This window comes from Crocuta crocuta, unplaced genomic scaffold (assembly GCF_008692635.1).
Source record: "Crocuta crocuta isolate KB4526 unplaced genomic scaffold, BGI_CrCroc_1.0 scaffold57, whole genome shotgun sequence".
In the NCBI taxonomy this organism is placed as follows: domain Eukaryota; kingdom Metazoa; phylum Chordata; class Mammalia; order Carnivora; family Hyaenidae; genus Crocuta; species Crocuta crocuta.
Window position 1 is genome coordinate 3,882,362 of NW_027532163.1, and position 19,440 is coordinate 3,901,801.

At 46.6% G+C, this 19,440-nt stretch overlaps 1 protein-coding gene across 2 annotated transcripts in view; it reads left to right on the top strand.

The window, feature by feature from the left end:
- SEL1L3 (SEL1L family member 3) overlaps window positions 1-19,440 on the top strand; it is a 90,714-nt gene that overhangs the window by 28,800 nt on the left and 42,474 nt on the right. For both annotated transcript variants that reach the window (XM_077776574.1, XM_077776575.1), the window contains exons 9-10: window positions 12,454-12,665; window positions 13,873-14,052. In XM_077776574.1, coding sequence (XP_077632700.1) covers window positions 12,454-12,665; window positions 13,873-14,052 — 392 coding nt within the window. The remainder of the gene's footprint in view (window positions 1-12,453; window positions 12,666-13,872; window positions 14,053-19,440) is intronic.

Below are 19,440 nucleotides of genomic sequence, written 5' to 3' on the forward strand. Positions count from 1 at the left end.
TAAGAATGTCAGTTTTGAGTTGAATGGATTCCCTACTATAGATCACGCAAAGGGAATCTACTCTGGGCTGAGAGAATTCAAACCATACAAGATATTTCCTCTTAAGGTTCATTCGATACTTGTTGAGAGCCTGTTCAGTTACTTGGCTAGACTTTAGAGATGATAAGTAAAGTAACTTGAGGTCCCTGCCCTTAAGGGACAGACCTGATGACAAAGAAAAATGGCAATGCATTTTTAATAAAAGTGGTGGGTGGAAGTGATAGAGTTATAAAAAAAAAAAAAAAAGGGAGTTGTCGGGGAAGGCTTCCTGGAAGAGGTGACATTGGGATCGATGCTTGAAGGGTCAGTAGGTATTTGCTAGGTAAGCAAGGTGGGGGTGGGGGTGGGAGGCAGAGTTGAGGTAGAGCATGGGAACAGCACAGCATTTTATTTTTATTTTTATATATTTTTTCTCTTCTTTCTTTTAAAAAAATTTTTTTAATGTTTTATTTATTTCTGAGAGAGAGAGGGAGAGGAAGAGAGAGAGAGAGAGACAGTGTGAACAGGGGAGGGTCAGAGAGAGAGAGAGACACAGAATCTGAAGCAGGCTCCAGGCTCTGAGCTAGCTGTCAGCACAGAGCCTGATGCGGGGCTCCAACCCACGAACCGTGAAATCATGACCTGAGCCGAAGTCGGACGCTTAACCAAAGGAGCCACCCAGGCACCCCTATTTTTATATTTTAAAAATTTTTTAATGTTTATTCAGTTTTGAGAGAGAAACACACAGAGTGTGAGTGGGAAGGGGCAGAGAGAGAGGGAGACAGAATCTGAAGCAGCTCCAGGCTCTGAGCTGTCAGCACAGAGCCCACCGTGGGGCTCGAACTCACAAACAGTGAGATTGGACCTGAGCCGAGGTCGGACGCTTAACCAACTGAGCCCCCAGGTGCCCCCAGCACAGCATTTTAAGTGATATGCAAGGGTTTGGGGAGGCAGGAGAAGCCCTGGAGAGTGAGGATTCTGCGGTCCAGGCACCGTCCTGAGAGTTTGGGCTTCACATTGTAAGTGACAGGGGCCTGGTGAAGGGTTTTAAGCGGTGGGCAGAGGTACGATCAGAATTGGGTTTTGAGGTTATTGTGGCAGCAGCGGGAGGTTGGGGGAAGTGAAGAGAGGGGTGTGGCGTGGACAGTAGGAAGTCCATGGCCGTGGCCCAGGAGGAGGCGATGCAGGCCTGAATGGGTCAGAGGGGTGGGGACAGAGCTAAAGGCTGTAAAGGGGTTGACTGCTTGGGTGCCAGCGAGGAGGACGAGGAGCGGGGAGGCCGTGTGCAATCATAGGACAGCATAGCCTCCGCAGCCAGGTAGCCTCCATCCAACGTTAGCTTAGCACTTACTAGCTGTGTGATCTTGGGTGAGTTACTTCACTTCTCTGAGCCCCAGTTTCCTCATCTGCAAATGGGGATGATAATAGTAGCCCTGTCCCAGTGTCACGTTAAATGAACTGATGTGTATAAAATAGAACAGAATCAGCACAGGGTAAGCTCCGTGTAAGCAGTGTTTCTCAACCTTGGCTCTACTGACATTTCGGACGGGACCATCCTTTGTTGGGGACGGAAGGAGAGGCCCCTCCTGTGTATCGTATGAAGTTTAACTACGTTTCTGGCCTCAACTCATTGGATACTAGTAGTACTCCCTCCCCTCCCATTACCCTCCTCTTGAGCTGTGACAACTAGGAACGTCTCCGTGGTTTGCCAGATGTCCCCAAGGAGGCCAGATGCTCCACCTTGCTAACCCCGGCTGCATACGTGTTATGGCTGTTGTCACCCGGCAGAGACAGTCCCCAGGTTTTGGTTGGTCAGCTGGAAGGTAACCAGCCCAAGACAGGTAAACAGGAGAGAGACATGCAGGTTGAATAGTTTAGACTCAATGGGCCGAGGCCACATCCACATCAGATTCGCTTTTATGAGATTTCTGATCATATTTAAATATAGTTTTGCTGATTGAGAACAGGAGTGAATCATTTTCACAAAACGTTCTTTTTAAAGTAAATACTCTCAAGAAGAACGTTTTCATGTTATTTTTATAGCTCAGAAGTTTTGTTTATAAGAATTTAGAATTGTTATTTTCTCTGTGGAGGCCTGGGAAAAAAAATCTAATTAAAAACCCAAATCATGGGGCTCCCGGGTGGCTCAGTCGGGTAAGCGTCTGACTCTTGGTTTCTGCTCAGGTTGTGGTCTCATGGGTCGTGGGTTTGCGCCCCATGTCGGGCTCTGCACTGATAGCCTGGAGCCTGCTTGGGATTCTCTCTACTTTTCTCTCTGCCCCTCCCTGGCTCTCTCTCTCTCTCTCTCTCTCAAAATAAATAAGAAAACATAAAAAATAATCATGAGCTCCTGAACCTCAGGATGTCCTGGGCTGGCTGTGGCGTGGGGACTGTCACATTGCGGTACATCTGTGTGTTCTGCTGACCCCTGTTAGGCCTCCGGGGGCCCTATCCTGGTGGGATAGGGACCCCCAAAGCTGGATTTGCCACTTCAGAGCCCACTGCTGGTGCCAAAGCAGCCAGTTGAGTCCTTCTGATGCCAAGTCTGCTTGGAACAGCACCGAGGAGCGTCTCCGAGGGGCCGTGCCTGCCACCGTGCATGGCCTCTGTCTCCGTCCGGCACACAGCCACCTCGTTCCTTCCCTTCCTGCCGTTTCTGGCACCAGCAGGCAGGGAGGGAGGTGGGGGGAAGGGCAGGCGGATCTCCAGAATGAACCTCAAGCCCCCGTTCTGCCTTCAGCCCCTGATTTTCTAGGTTACACCGTCCTGTCCATGAGGACTGGGGCGCCTTCTGCAGAGGTACACTTCTTCCGCACACACTTCTGCACACACTCCCCATTAAAATGCATCTCTCTGCCTGGCACAGTGCCCTTGCTCGGGGCCTTCACAGTGTCCTCCTGCTGGCCCTGGAGAGAGACTGCCATCGCCCACAGTGCCCGGGTTCTGGCAAGGCTGAGCGAAATGCGGAAAATTTGGTTTTGTAAATCGAGGTTAAAAAAACAACTTTACATTCTTAATATGTCTTCACTCTGCTCTCCTATAAAAGGCATGGTTGTAGAGCAGTACGGCTGGTCCATTCCTGGTTCCTCCCATGCCCTTCCTCCCAAAGGCGTCTTGCTGTTAAGTGTCCAGCTGGCTCAGGGGTGCTGCGGATGACTCCAAGCAGTAGGGACTATGTCTACGTTAGGTTTTCTGCTGCTTCCCTGAGCTGTCCCGTCCTGGGGGCGAGTGGACTGTATTAGAACATCCTCACCATAGTACATTTTTCGTATCTGAGATAAAGTCCGAGAATGGAGTCAAGTATCAGATGTCTTTGGTGCGTGGAATTCTTGCTGCAGGATCTGAATGGGTGGTAAGAGAGACCAGGAATTTAACAGTGTGGGAAACTTAGGTTGCTCACGGCACGGCCTTCATTCATTCATTCATTCAGTAGATGTTGGCTAAGTGCCCCCTGTGAGCCAGAACAGAACAAAAATAGTGCTGTGTTTTGAACAAGAGTTATTTAGGGGCGCCTGGGTGGCTCGGTCGGTTAAGCATCGGACCTCGGCTCAGTCATGATCTCGCGGTTTGTGGGTTCGAGCCCCGTGTCAGGCTCTGTGCTGACAGCTCAGAGCCTGGAGCTTGTTTCAGATTCTGTGTCTCCCTCTTTCTCTGACCCTCCCCTGCTCACACTGTCTCTCTCTCTCTCTCTCTCAGAAAGAAATAAAAACATTTTTAAAAAATTTAAAAAAAAAAAAGAACAAGAGTTATTTAGATAATAGAAAGACAGGTATGGGCTCCCATCGTTCCTACAAAGGGAGTTAATTTGTGAAATTATTTTTCTCCTGGCATTTTGAAGAAAAAAATAAGACCGCGTAAGACAGTGGCCTGTGATTTCTGGTTCTTTGCGACAGACTCATTTCTTTTTCCTCGGCAGCGTCCCCTCACATCCACGGCTGAGTCCACTTCCAGGCCGCTTCCCATGCACGTTTCAGACTGAAGAGTGTATTTTCCCCCACACTGTGTGATTTCAGGCGCTTCATCTGCTCTCTCTCTAAGCCAACAACACACTTCAAAGGAGCGAGGAGAACATTGCAGGGGGTGGGCAGCCGGGAGCATTGGCCTCATCCACAGCTAGGAGGGAGCATATCACAGTGTTTCCTGCCTCCGGGCTGGTGATGTCAGGAGTGGTCACCACCTTTCAGTTGTTCTGAGCTGTATTTTCTTAACAAAAGACAATCACCAAATATTTATACCCTCACTCTTTAAGGACTGTAATGAAAACTTTAAAAAAATTGTTTTAAATGTTTATTTCTGAGACAGAGAGATAGAGTGGGAGCGGGGGAGGGTCAGAGAGAGAGGGAGACACCGAATCTGAAGCAGGCTCCAGGCTCCCAGCTGTCAGCACAGAGCGCAATGCGGGGCTCGAACCTATGAACTGTGAGACCATGACCTGAGCCAAAGTCAGACGTTTAACCGACTGAGCCACCCAAGTGTCCCAAAGCATTTTTTTATGCTAATATACGTGTAAAATAAAATTCTCCATCATAGCCATCTTTATGTACACTATTCATTCGTGTTGAGTATAGCCACGTTGTTGCACAGAACTCTAGAAGTTTCTCATCTTGTAAAACTGAAACTGCACCCATTGAACAACTCCCTGTTTCCCCTCCCCACAGCTCCTGATGACCACTATTCTACTTTCTGTCTCTATGAACTTGTCTATCCTAGATACCTCAGCTAGGTGGAATGTTATAGTATTGGTCTACTTATGACTGGCTTATTTGACTTGGCACACTGTCCTCAAGATTTATCCATGTCGTGGCATGTGTCAGAATCTCCTTCCTTTTGAAGACCGAATAAAACTCCATCATATGTATAGATGACATTTTGCTCGTCCATTTATCTGTCAGAGGACACTGGGATTGCTTCCACCTGTTGGCTGTTGTGAATAACGCTGCTGTGAACGTGGGTGTGCAAATACCTTTTCCAAATTCAGCTTTTAGTTCTTTTGGGTATAGATTCAGAGGTGGGATTACTGGATCCTATGGTAATTCCATGTTTCATTTTTTGATGAATCTTCATACAGTTTTTCAGTGCAGCTCTACCATTTTACATTCCCACCGACAGTGCACAAGTGTTCCGATTTCTCCATATCCATGCCAGCCCGTGTTTATTTTCCATTTTCTTGATAAGTGGCCAGACTCATGGGTGTGCGATGTGATTTATGTTTGTAATTTATGTACAGGGGAACATTTGGTTGAAGAGCAGTTGAGAACAATGCTCTCATTAAGTGACATAATGCTATGAAAGAGCTCCCGGGACAGAGAGGCACCATTCGGATGAGGGATAGGGTCGCCTGAATAGAGTGCATCTCACTCTGCCTGGAGTTACAGCTATTTGATCCTGTTTGTGTCTCTATCACTCACACAACTGCAAGCTTGCTGAGGGTAGCTCAAGAAGTAGGAGTACCCCACTTAGGGGCGCCTGGGTGGTTCAGTCCGTTAAGCATCCAACTTAGGCTCAGGTCATGATCTCATGGTTCATGGGTTGGAGCCCCACATCAGGCTCTGTGCTGACAACTCAGAGCCTGGAACCTGCCCGGATTCTGTGTCTCCCTCTCTTTCTGCCCCTCCTCTGCTTGTGCTCTCTCTCTCTCAAAAATAAATAAACATTAAAAAAAAAGCAAAGTACCCCACTTACACCTCCAGGTCTCCACAGAGCCTGTAATGGTACTCGCCATATGTTATCGATCCTTCTTCTTCTCTATGACCCTACACAGCACATTTCTGTACCGTTCCCCTCCAAGAGCATATTTCATCCACCCATGCTCCTCAGCTGGCCTACAAATAGTCTTCAAGTCCCAACTCTAACTCTGCCCCCTCACATTGCCTGTTCTGTGCCCTCAGCAGATGGCTTTTTCTCCTATGCTCCCCTTGCCATTTTGTGGGTAGCCTCTTCATAGTACCTGTCCTGTTGCATTATTATTATTGATTTGCCTGTGGGACTCCACAGTGTATGTCTTCAAAGACAGGAATGGGGTCTAGGTTTTCTTTGAAGTCCCCCAGTTAAGTATTTGCTGAGTAACTCAATGCTCTCCGAATGAATAAATGATACCATTTTAAGTACTAAAAATGTCTTTGTTGGGTCAGTGAATCACTGAAGGAACGAGGAATTTGACACCCAGTACACACAGGTTCAAGGTCTGCACGAGCCAACCCATGACACCAATTCAGACTGATAGATAGAGGTCTGTGGGCTCATTTGCCTCCTTTTCTACGTTTTTCTCACTCCCTGCATACTTCGTCGGCCCGTTCCCTCTCAGGAGCTGCTGTCCTGGCTCTGAGACGCCTTTGCAAACACAGCTCTGTTTCCCTGGTCTGCCAGCAAACTGTTTTCCAACCCCTTCCATCAACAGAAGTAGACCAGGATCCTTCATATGCGTACCCTTGTAAAAGAATTCTACCCAAAATGTAGCCCTCATGGTTCTTGCTTTCATATGTCAGTTATCTGGTTGCGGAAGTATACAGGTGCCCAGATGTGAAACAGCCCCAAGGTTCGTGCAGACCCCATTTGGCACCCATGGATCGCATCCCTCCAGCACTGTGCTGGGCCCTGGGGCGACCGGAAAGAAAAGGCACACAGAACTCTCTGCCAAGTGCCAGGGGTTTGGGAGGAGGGAGGCTTCTTAAATGTTGACAGCTGATGTGCTAACCTGGTATAAAATGCAGCTGTCCCCACTGGCGGTTGTTCCCACTCTGAAGTATCACAGGCCGAGTCTCCCAGAGTAGGCATGCCTTTGAATTAAAGATGGCAGCGCCCCTCAGGCTCTCAGCTGCAGTGTGTGTAGAAGAGGCGGATACCCTTCCTGCCTCCCGGCTTTCCAGACCCACTGCTCCGCATCTTGATTTCCTTGCTGGGCACGGGAATTCTCCTGTGCTGCTCTGTCCCAAAGTCCACAACAGTCCGGGCTCTGGGTGGCATCCAGCACCGGACCCCCTGTTCACGGCTTCAGGGGGACCCTTCTGATTGGTCACCGTCAGTGTCGTTTCCTGGGGAACCTCCAATTCTCTAGGAAAATGGCTCCTGTCAGAGCATAGAAATTGCCCTATTAGCATTTGGGCTTTTTCTAATGCTAGGATGGTAGTGTTCTAGTATGCAAGCTTTTTCATTATTTAAGAGGTGTGCTGGCTATTTCTTTTACTCTCCTGTTGCAACTTCCTTGTCAAAACAGACCGCTTGCAATTCAAAAATCCTTTGAATGGGGGTGGGGGCTAGGCATCTGGGGAAGAGAGGTGGTGGGGATGGGGCGGGGCGAGGGGGAGCTGGTAAGAGGCAGTGAAGGAGGGGCTGGTTTGGGTAGGAAAGGGTGAGGAGAGCTGCTCTGGTGCACATGGGCCACGAGGGCAGGGAGGGACAGGTGCATGGGACAGGTGAGCGGGGCCAGCGCGCCTCTGTGGACATCTGCCCTGGGGCCGGAACTGACTACTCCCTTCCCTCTGCACTTCCCTCTCCCTTCATTCTGCACTTGGGCCCCTCTGAGCCCATGGGAGTAAGAGTAGGCGACTCTGGCCACAGGAAGTCCGAGGTCTGCCAGCCAACAGTCCCGGAGGAGTGCAGTGGGCTGGTCCCCCTGGGCTGACACCATCTGCCTCTTGACGCTCTTCTTTGTTCAGGGCCAGCCTGACTTGCCCCAGGCTTAGGAGCCGCTGAGTGTGGGGGGAGGGAGCCTCCGCACAATCTGCTGAGGGGTTGCTGGCCCCACTGGCATCACCCTAGTTTGCCTTTAACTGTTCTTATTTTTGCCAACAATCGCAATGTTTATTTGGAAACACGAAAATGCAGAGCTTGGAGAGGCTAGAAACACAGTAGTGTTCCTTATTGACTCCGAGATACCGTGTCCTTTAAGAGCTATTTTCAGTGATGTTCATTGAAAAACCATCATCTTTATTTTTTTTATTTACGAAAGCATACCCTCTAGTTTTCTTTTCTTTTTTTTTTACAAAAATACACAGAAGCACAGAGAAGAACACAGGGAGGGGGATACTTTTGCTGCCCAGAGCATCCCTGGTGACCATCCTGAGCGGCAGAGAGAGGGTGGAGAAAGGGAGAGAAATCTGTGCACAAACACAGAAAACTTACATACAGAAAAGCATGAACCCGTTTACTTTTGAGAAAGAAGCCACCTCCTTCCGTCTCTGGGGCTCACGGGATCTGAATGCAAAAAAGGAATCTGCTGTGGGGTTTTTTTTTTTAAAGTAGTAAACCTGGTGAGAGCTTCCTTTTCTGGTTAAATGACATTTTCTCCTTTCACTTTTTTTTCCCTTTCCAGCTTGTACTTTGGATGCATTCCACCTTTTGGAAGCTTGAAACTAAAAATGACTTTCCTGGTGATACCCCCGTCCCTCTCCCAAGGAATGAATCTGCGTCTCCCCTGAATTCTCAGGCAGATGCCCACTCCGGTTCCCCAGCAGGGCCCACCTTCTCATTTTCTGCTCTTTGCCTCTGTTAATGATGAGCCCGCAAATGGCTACCTTCTGGTATTGCTGTGGAAAAGAAAAAAGAGCAAAACAGTGCTGTGCTCTTTGGAAAATAGCAAGGGTTAATTAGTGGGGGCGCTGGCCTTTTGCTTCCTTAGCTTTGGGGACAGGAAGAAAGAAAATAGGAAAATGGCTCCTTCTATAATGTTTGTTTGTTTTCTTCATTACCCCATTAATCTCCATAAACAAGGCATGTGTTTTAGTTACAGATCGACTAGAAAAAAATGCATATGCTAAACCAGATGGATGAAATTAACAGTTTCATTAAACTAATTTTAAAATTGCCAGTCTTCCAATATCACCAGCGGTACAATGGCTTTGATTTTCTGCGGCAGTTGGAATTTGAACTTTAAAGAATGTGCAAAAAAGAGCAGTTTTACTTTCGAATTATTCTTATTTTTTATTATATTCACCAGTGCAGAAAATTGTTTAGATTCTTTGGCAGAGAAAATACTGATCGGTAATATTTTGAAGGGAGTTAGGAATTTTAACATGTAAAAGAAATAATGAAGCCTTTTCAATCTGCCTCTGTTGCAGTCCGCAGGGGTTGTGTGTGTGTGTGTGTGTGTGTGTGTGNCTTTGTGAAGGATTCCCTTCTTCTCCTTATTCTCCAGCAATCCTGGCTACCTGGGCCCTCTTGCTAATGATTTCTGGGGTTCTGTGCCAGAGGTCAGCAGGGCAAGTGTTTCATTTGGAGCTTCATTTGGTTTGGAGTTTCCTCTGTCCTCTGAGCCCACAAAGCCCACGTCTGCGGGCACTCAGGCAAAACCCATCCCCTTAGTCAGGTGTTTGTCAGAGCAGGTGGGGTGGCGATGAATCGTTAACAAAATGTTCATATTGCTTTGCTCAGAATGGGCACAGAGGGGCATCAGAGATGAGTCCATATTTAAAAGTAAATCTATGAATACGTAGGAGGAGGATTTGCTTTGCATCTCCATTGGAGATGGAGAAGGTTCTTACCTGTCTAATGGTTGGGTAGGGTGGACTTCTCTCAGCTACTCAGAGGGAAAATCCAAGATGAGATGCCCAGACTCCTGGTGGAAAAGGGTGTTATTATTCAGATATATCCTAACAGATGAGGAGAGGGAAATGTTCAAGGATGTTCATTCCTACGTTGTTGGTTACAGCAAAATCACTGGAACCAACCCAAGAGTCTAAAAATAGAGACCTGGTTGGGGAAACAGTACTGCCATAGCATGAGATACTATGGAAGCTTTAGAAGGAACGGGCCGCAGACAGCCACAGACAAATATTGGGGATACGTGGTTAATTTAAACAGGAAAAGTTGAGGGTCAGAATTCTAGGACCTTGGAAAGAAAATGCATATGTATCAATACAGAGAGACGTGTATATGAATTATCTTCTGTGGAAAGGGAAAAGTCTGGAAGCATGCACACCAAGCTTTTAACAATGTTGATCTTCACTATTAAAGAAGGATTGAGAGAGAGGGCACTCCTGGTTTTATTTTATACAAATCTGCTTTGTTTGGTTTTCTTCTTCTTCTTTTTTTTTTTTGAAACAAGCAGCTGTTTCTTTAGGGATTAAAAAAATACAGAAAGAGAAGCAAATTCCATTTGTTCAGTGAGGTGATTTTTTTTTTTAGCACCTATTGCTTCAGACCGAGAGAGTAAAAGCAGACCCAGCTGTTGCCTGTTGGGATCAGGAAAAGGCGGGGGTAAGGAGTTCCAGGAGTCAGAAGAAGAGACTGCCTTAGATCCAGGCAGCCATGGACTCCTTCCTGACAGCGCAGCAAGTGGAGGCATGTGTCTTCCACTCAGGGGCCAGCCAGTTCGCCTGTGTGCCCAGAAGGACTGGCACTAGCTCATAACCAATGCCTGGGCTTTTACAATTTCCTCCTTGGATCCCACTGGCCTCTGTTTTTAGCATGAGCTCTGCAAGGGAATTGCCTTTAAATAAATCCAATCTCAGACCTGCCATTTCAGTTGTCCCACATTGGAAAGTCACCTCTGTTCATTCCTTAATGGAGTGCTCATAGAATGAATCTCTTGTTGCCTCCTCAAAGCCGTTGGTAACATTCTGATTTTGGATAGAATGAAGATAAGAAAAGAAAGGCATTGGCCATAACAATTTTTAGGCAGATAAAATTTTAGTCTTAAATAAGATGACCATGGGGACGCATGGATGGCTCAATCAGTTAAGCGTTCTACTCTTGGTTTCGGCTCAGGTCATGATCTCACTGTTTTGTGAGTTTGAGCCCAGCGTCTGGCTCTGGGCTGGCAGTGCGGAACCTGCTTGGGATTCCCTCTCTGTTCTTTCACTCTGCCTCTGCCCCAACTCAAGCTGTCTCTGTCTCTCTCAAAATAAATAAATAAAATTTAAAAACGTGAACATCTGGGGTGCCTGGGTGGCTCAGTCGGTTAAGCGTCCGACTTCGGCTCAGGTCATGATCTCATGGTTCGTGGGTTCGAGCCCCGCATCGGGCTCTGTGCTGACAGCTAGCTCACAGCCTGGAACCTGCTTCAGATTCTGTGTCTCCCTCTCTCTCTGACCCTCCCCTGCTCACGCTGTCTCTCTCTCTCTCAGAAATAAAACATAAAAAAAAAAAAAACAACAACATGTGAGCATCTTTGGCCATATTTTCAAAAAAAATTAATAAGATGACCATAGCTCTTTGAATGCAAATAATATCTATGCAATCCTTTTTTGTAACATATCATCTAATAGATGCACAGGATAGAAAATAAACATTTGTTGCCTGAATTAATGAACAGCAGAGATGAAAAATAAGACAGGCTTTGGAAGACCATAAAATTTACATTATAAAGACACATAACTTGCTAGTTTGGGCTTAAATGTTGATCAGATTTATGGGATGATCGGGATAAAAAGAGGTATCAGACAGCTTAAAGCAGTTGCACAGAGATGGGTCTTCTGATAGTGGTGAGGTACTTATTTAAGACATCTGGTTGCAGGGCTCCTGGGTGGCTCGGTTGGTTAAACTTCTGACTTTGGCTCAGGTCATGATCTTACTGTTTGTGGGTTCCAGCCCCGCATCGGGCTCTGTGCTGAGCCCGGAGCCTGCTTTGGATTCTGTGTCTCCCTCTCTCTGCCCCTCCCCTGCTCACGCTCTGTCTCTCTCTGTCCCTCAAAAATTAAAAAAAAATTTAAAAAAGGAAAGACATCTGGTTGCCTATTAATGAGCAGGTAAGTGTGGCATTGTAAGTCGAATGGCTTTTGTGACCCACAAAACTGAATTCAAAACTGGGCTCAGCCACTTGTCAGCTTTTGTAACTTTGGACAGGATAGTTGACTTCTCGAGGCTTCAGACAATTCATTGGAAAAATGAGGACACTAATAATAGTACCTATCTCATAAAGTACTTCGAATTACATGCCATAATTTGCATAAGGCACCTAATGCAGTATTTTGCATTTTGTAAGCCCTCTATAAAAGTTGACTCATTCTTTTTATTGTATTTAGAATCCCTCAAGTAAAACTGGAGGAAAAAGATAAGAAAGCATCTCAAAATAGGGTTCCTTTGCTCAACTTTTTAGAGCAGCACCTAGAAACTATTTCTGAGATAAAACACATTCTTCTTCTGAGAATCTTAGGGGGAAAAAAGTCTCTTTGGAACTTTCGGTGGTCCTGATTTGGCGGTGAGTTACACTCAGTAAATTACTCTCTGGAGGCGCTTTCTCAGCTATATAAGGCACATCCTTTTTCCCAGGATACTAGGCTGTCATTTAATGCCAAAGAAAAAGCTATTTGCAGAATGACACCGTGGCATCCTCGAAGGGTTTAATTTACCTCCCTGGAAGGTAGTATATTTCAAGGCAGTGCAGAACCAACCATATTAATAACTCAGGTGGTTTAATTGGCTTTTCCCTCTTCTCTTTAAGCCACGTCGATCCCATGGTAATTAATTGTGTGTCCTGTGAACTGTGGTTATTTACAGTGCTAAGGAACCAAAATGAATCTGTATTAGAAATCGGTGGGAGGCTATTTGAGAAGGCTGTAAAGAGACTCTCCAGTGTTGATGGTCTTCACCAAATTAGCTCGGTCGTCCCCTTTCTGATGGATTCCAGCTGCTGTGGATACCATAAAGCATCCTACTACCTCGCAGTCTTCTATGAAACTGGATTAAATGTACCTCAAGATCAGCTGCAGGTGAGGAATTTTGGGTTCCAGGAACATCATTCACTTGCATTATATTTGCAGAGTAATGGTCTCATGCCCCAGGTGGAAACTGGACATGTTCATGTGGCTCCTCTCTGGACACAAGCTGGGGGATCTGATCGGTATATTCTAAGGAAGAGTTTGGGCAGGGCTTACCAGAATCCTACTCCTTTGAGAACAGGTGCCTCTTACTCAATTCTTATAACGACTCTGGCTGGAGGACCATTATCCCACATGACTGTGTAGCTAAGTGAAGTCATTTGGACCCCAAAGCAAAGTATTGTCACATCCAGCCTTCTACCATCAATATAAAAGCCATACCAGATGGTTTTGTTTGTGGTTTTTGAAACCCAATTAATCATGCAACTTGCCAAACATTTGGAATCCCATTTTTCTAAGTGCTACGAGTGGTTCTTGACCACTTTTCATTTTCCGATCTGCCCAGAGGATTGTTCATCCTGGATTTGAAGAACTCAGTTTGTTTAAAATTGCCCACACATTCCTTTTAAATGACTTCTCTGTGTATATCTCTGGCTTATTGAAAGTCATGACTGACGGCCTGTTCCCCTGAAGTCCCCAAGGCGGTCCTCACAAAGGTGGACTAGTGAAGAAGGTTCTAGCCCTGTCTCTGTCACAAAGTGGCTGGTTGGTCATAGACACACGACTTCAAGTCTCTGGGCCTCTCTTTCTTCAACTGTGAAGTGAGGCTGTTGGACCAACTAAGCTCCAAAAACCCTTATAAACACTAACACTCTGAGAGCATAAGGTTAGGACGTGGACACTATTCATATTATCTGCCATAAATGGTGTCCTGAAACAGACCAGGGATCCTTAGAATAAGTGGCAGATACACAAAAAGACTCTATGAAAGAAATCAGGGAACGACCCCTACTTCTACTGAGTAAAGGGCAGAAGTCAAGGAATTGTAAGCTACTAGACATTGAGGACGGAGGTCTAGACATTATGGACAGAGGTCTAGACATTAAGGACAGAAGTCTAGGTCTGAAAACTGTTAGGGGGCTGTGGTGGCTTCTTCTCTAAAGAATTTTTTTAAATGGCATGTTAACATGTTTCTGGAATGACTAGGTTCATGCATAGGGATGGGGCCAGATGACCTTCCAACGTTAGGATTTTATGACCTTTTTCTACAATCTTATAAACACTTTGTAAATTTCTCCCTTTTCTCACTTTGTAACAGGGCATGTTGTATAGTTTGGTGGGAGGCCAGGGCAGTGAGAGGCTGTCTTCAATGAATCTTGGATACAAGCACTACCAGGGAGTCGATAACTATCCCCTCGACTGGGAGCTGTCTTATGCATACTATAGCAACATTGCCACGAAGACACCCCTTGACCAGCATACGCTACAGGGAGATCAGGTAAGATGAAGAAATGGGTGGAGATCATCATGGCCCTGTTTACACGGGCTTCTGGAAAAATTTCATACAGCGTCTGCACCTGTGGCTGGCTCATTTTCAGGCCTTCAGACGATGAGTATAATCAAATGGAGAGAAAAGCTATCTTGCACTCTCCAGTTCATATTTCCTGTGTTCTCAGGCTGAATGCGGGAACGATCCGACATCTTTGCATGAAAAACTTTTCATGAGTGGGAGGGCTGACTCGGGAAGGGTAGATTTGGCCCTGGACAGAATTTGATTTTGCAAAAGATATGTACCAGAAAGAAAGCCACCTTGTCTTTGTTCCAAGACCATGTGAGGGGGTGGGGCCTGGAGATGTTAGGGATTGGGTCATATTGAGTGGAGGCCGTAAGCCAAGGGGTCCTATCAACTCATAGCCGGCAAGCAGGGTCTGTGGTATAAGGAAGCAGGCTCCTCCCTAGCTACGTTCCCAAAGCTGGACACCTCGAGGAGTATCTGTCCCCATGACGTGAGCCTTGCTAGCCCAGGTCTTCCAAGTGACTGATGGGTGACGTTTGAAGACTTTGCCCTATCCCAGATTAAGGACTGGATGAGGGGCACTATGTCCAGCCTCTCATTTTGTAGGGTTCCAAATCCTATTGACTCATTGGGCACTGATTGACTCTGTGGCTCACATCTGCCAAAAAATACATAACATGTTACATTGGATCAACTGACAGTTTGCTTTGAGGACCGTGAACAAACGGGTATACGTAGATGTGATAGAGTAAGAATTCAAGGAAGATGTCACCAGATGATGCAAGTCTGTGTTCAGTGGGAGTGGTTGGCTTCTTGGAAGGTATTTGTATATGACCTCTTCATCCAGGAAGAATTTAAGAGGCTGTGATGGTCGCAGCCCTTGAGGCAGTAAGGTTGAGAGGAAATGCAAGTGGTCTCTACCAGGAGTCGGTAGGTTTTTTTCTGTAAAGGGCCAGATAGTAAATATTTTAGCCTTTGCTCATACAGCCTCTACTGTAGCTACTCGCCTCTGCCAAAGACAATATATAAGCAAACGGGGAACCTGCGTTTGTACAGCCATAAATAGTACATAAACTGCATGGTCGGATTTGGCCCTGGTCTAGGCCATAAACTCTCGATGTTCCCTGCTTTGGCTCCGTAAGCCCAGAGGATGCGCCTGGCTAAGTCAGGACTGGAGACTGTTAGCCTGAGCAGCTACGTGACCAGACCACTCGCTTGTCCCCAGTGCCACTCCTCGGTTGCACTCAGAAACCCACAGTGCAGAAAACTTGTGCCTTGATGGCTGACAATGGATGGTGTCTGGAAATGAACTCGACAGTGGCCACCGTACGGTTATGAAATAAATGAGTCAAAGATACATGCTGTCAGTGAACATTAAACATGAGTCGAACTATAAAAACACCAAATGGCTACCTATATAGACATTCAGGTTCCTTCAGAAAATAATGATTTCCCCCGAATAAACTTCCACGATCTCCTCATTATTGTTTGTATTCTCTCAGTGGAAATATAAGCTATGTGCAAAATTTGACCTCAGTTTGACAGGAATCAATTTATGAATTGATAAAAATTTTTTTAATAAAGGAATTATTCTGGAAAAGGCATTCATACCAAAAGCAAGCCACGAAGTAGTATCTTTGTGGTTCAACTAAGCCTGAATGTGTTAATAATGTCCCCTATGTATATATTATACTTTTGAGAATTCTAATTCAGCATAAATTAGCAATGGGAAATAGTATGTTGCTAACAAGCTCCTTTTCTTTTGAAGATTTGGCACATGAAATGTTATGATTATGAAAGAAAATGTTTAATTGGTCAGAACCAAAAAAGATGAATAGAAGAAATCCATCTTGCAGCTGAAAGTCGTATGATTAAGAATCACAGATACGAATTATACAGTTAGAAGAGTTGTATCATCGCTCATTTTCTTAAGAATGTGTAATTAATGGCTTCTTGAGAACTTAAGCAGGTGTCATACATTGATTTAAATGTCCTTTTGTTGAGAAATCTATTAATTCACCAGCAGCACGAAACAAATGAGGAGATATCGAAAGCCAGACCTCTAATTAACAAACCAAGGATCTGTCAGTAACTCCTTCCTTGATTCTCGCTTCATTCTCTCTTTTATGTAACCCGCACTTCAAATCATTTCATCTTCTTTATTCGTACTCTGCTCCATGTCACTTCTTCATGATTTAGCAGGTCTCTGGCTCAGGTGAAAGAGAAAGAAGATGCTGGCTGTTGTTTGTTTTTGTGGCTTAATCGTAGATGAGCTGCTTTCATTCGCTCCTGTCCTCAGAATGTGCTTTTCCACATGGGCGGTTTGGTCCCCAGCCTTGTCTCTGTGCACCTTCCAGAGGGGCAGGGGTCCCGTCCACACCCTTGGTTTCAACTGCCCTCCACATTCTGATGACGGTCAGACCTTCCTCTCCACCTGAGATTTTCTTACGCACCCCCACCTGGATTCATAACACAGTGTGGGGGAGACTCCCGGCTCCATCCCCTGAGACTCCTCCGCTCATGGCCCCACTGTCCCTCCTAGAAGCCAAGGAGGCATCCCTCTATCATCCTGTCCATTATAGCACCCCCACCAGCTGCCCATTTCTCTCTCCTCTGGTCTCCATCCCTGGGGCCCTAGGTGTCATTCGTCCCGTGTCATCTCTGCCCCCAGCTGCTGGACTGCTCTGGACTGAATTGCCCCCCCTCCACCCCAAAGAGGACAGTAGATGCAAACACACAGCAGGATGACTATGTGGGGGCACACAGCAGCCACCTGCATGCTAAGGAGGGGGGCCTTCGAAGAAACGAAACCCACTAGCATCTTGATCTTGGACTTCTAGCCTCTAGAGCTTCGAGAGAATAAATGCCTGTGGTTCAAGCCACCCAATCTGTAGTGTTTTGTTATGGCGGCCATAGCAAACCAATAACACTTCCTAACTAGTCTTTCTGTCCCTAAACCTTGTCCCTTCCATTTCTTCTCACTACTTCTTCCAAAGTAGGCTGTCCACAGTCAAGGCTCTCAACCTGGCTGCACATCACAATCACCTGGGAGTTTAAAGAGCAGCGCTGCGCAGCTCCACCCTGTGGTCTTGCAGTCACAGTGTGGGGGGCCTGGGCACGTGTGTATGCGTGTATGTGTATACAGTTGACCTTTGAACAAGAGAGTTAGGGGCACCCATCCCCCACACAGTTAAAAATCCACATATAACTTTTGACTCCCCCAAACTTTATTAGAAATAGCCTACTGTTGGGGCGCCTGGGTGGCTTAGTCCNAGTGAATTAACACGTATTTATTTTGTTATATGTATTATATACTGTATTCTTATGACAAAGGAAGCCAGAGAAAAAACGTTATAAAGAAAATCATAAAGAAATATAGTACCGTATTTATTGAAAAAAATCCGCATAAGGTGGGCCTGTGCAATTCAAACCTGTGTGGTTCAAGTGTTTTTAAAAAGCTCAGATGTTCATAATGTGCAGCCGTGTTGAGAAGTACTGACCCACAGCACCGAAGCTCAGCTCATCGCTTGGCGTAGGAGGAGTTCCTTGATCTGGTTTCTGTTTCTCCAGCCTCAGCTCTCGATGATCCCTGCCCTGCCTGTCCACTCTGGTGACACCATACTTTCGGCCACACCCTGCTGTTCCCGCCTCCTGGCCCTCTTTGGTCTCCTCTGCCTGGTCTGTTACTCCCTTTTCCTGCCCTCTGAGCCTCCTACTTGAGCGCTGGGCTCAGACCTCACCTTCTCCTCCATATCTACTGGTGGTGGGGCCAGAGCACCTGAGTATATGCCTGTCACTGCCCTTGGGAAGGGACCCATGTACAACATCACAGAGCTGGCTTCTCCAGGAGACATAGGCTCCCTGGTATAGGCTCCTTGTTGACACTAGTGAACTTCAGCGCCCAGCACTGTGCATGACATACAGTGTTTACCACTGGGCTGCTGGACGGGGTAAGAGTGCAGAGAATCTAGTAATGGACATGAAGTTATTACACTATCTTGTTGACTCCTGGTGCTTTAAAAAAAAAAAAGTTTATTTATTTATTTTGAAAGAGACAGACAGACAAAGTACAAGCAGGGGAGGGGCAGAGAGAGAGGGAAAGAGAGAATCCCAATAGGCTAGTCAGTGCAGAGCCCTGCATGGGGCTCGAACTCACAAACTGTGAGATCATGACCTGAGCCAAAATCAAGAGTCAGACGCTTAACTGACGCAACCGCCCAGGCGCCCCAGACTCTCTGGTGCTTTTTGATGTGACCAGTGTTTGTTGTTGACTGCAAGCACCCAAAGCACTTGGCTTTAAATCCCGTCCCTCTGACAGTTAGTCTTTCTGTGTGGCATCCCGCCCTTGAGAATCGTGGATACTTATCCTTACAACTCGTATTTCCCCATTCTTACTTTAATAAAATCCCTAAAATGTTAAATTTCAACAAAGAACCCCCCCCCACCTTTGGGAGCCAAGTGTTACAGCTGATTTTAAACACACTGAGAGGCAGGTTCCCAGTGGCGGTTCCCACAGGCCTCACAGGAAGTTAGCGGAGCTAGGCGGTTAAGTGTAGGCTTTGAAATTGCCCTGCTCCTGAGTTCCCAGGGGCGCTGGCTGAACCATCATATTTCACAACTCCAGAGGACGCAGATGCTCTGGAGAATGTGAAGGCCCCAGTTGCCAAGTCGGAGGGGTTTTCAAATTCCTGCCCTTTCTGCTTTCCTTCCTCTATCTCTGTTTCTGTCTTTGTCTCTCCCCCCACTTCTCTCTCATGCTTTTCTCTCGCTCCCTTTGTCTCTTTTCTTTCTCCTCATCCTCTCTTCCTGTCCCCACCCCTTCCCCTGCCCTCCCTACCCCCTCCACTCTGCCCTGCCCTGTGATCAATGGCAGATACCTGGTATGGTGGTGTGAACACCGCCCCTGTAGCCTGCAGGCTGAGCAGAGGGAAAGGTGGTGACACAGCATCTCTGGGACGGTGTGGGGTCTGTAAGGACTGTCCAGTCTCCAGACGTTGGACCACCTCCGACCTGGTCAGCAGATTGTAACCTGGCAGCACAGGATATGAGCTCATTCTAAAGACCTTGATTTTATAACACAGCAACAAAAAGAACTCCTCAGAAGCTACAGAAGTCCCAGCACTGGTCAAGGTGGGGCCCCTGGGTCCCTGCCAGGGTCTATTCAGCTCTGCCCCCCAACCACCCCCACTGTTGCTTCTCCATGCCACCTTCTGCCTGGTTGGGTCATATTTCCATCCGAGGCATCATCCTCTGGTCACACAATGTTGTTTGAATGAATGAACAACCAAACGTTTCTCCCTTTGAGGGGTTGTTCCTTCATCAGATGTCTTTGTAGGCTGTCGGCTTTCACAGAGGGCCCAGGCCTATGGC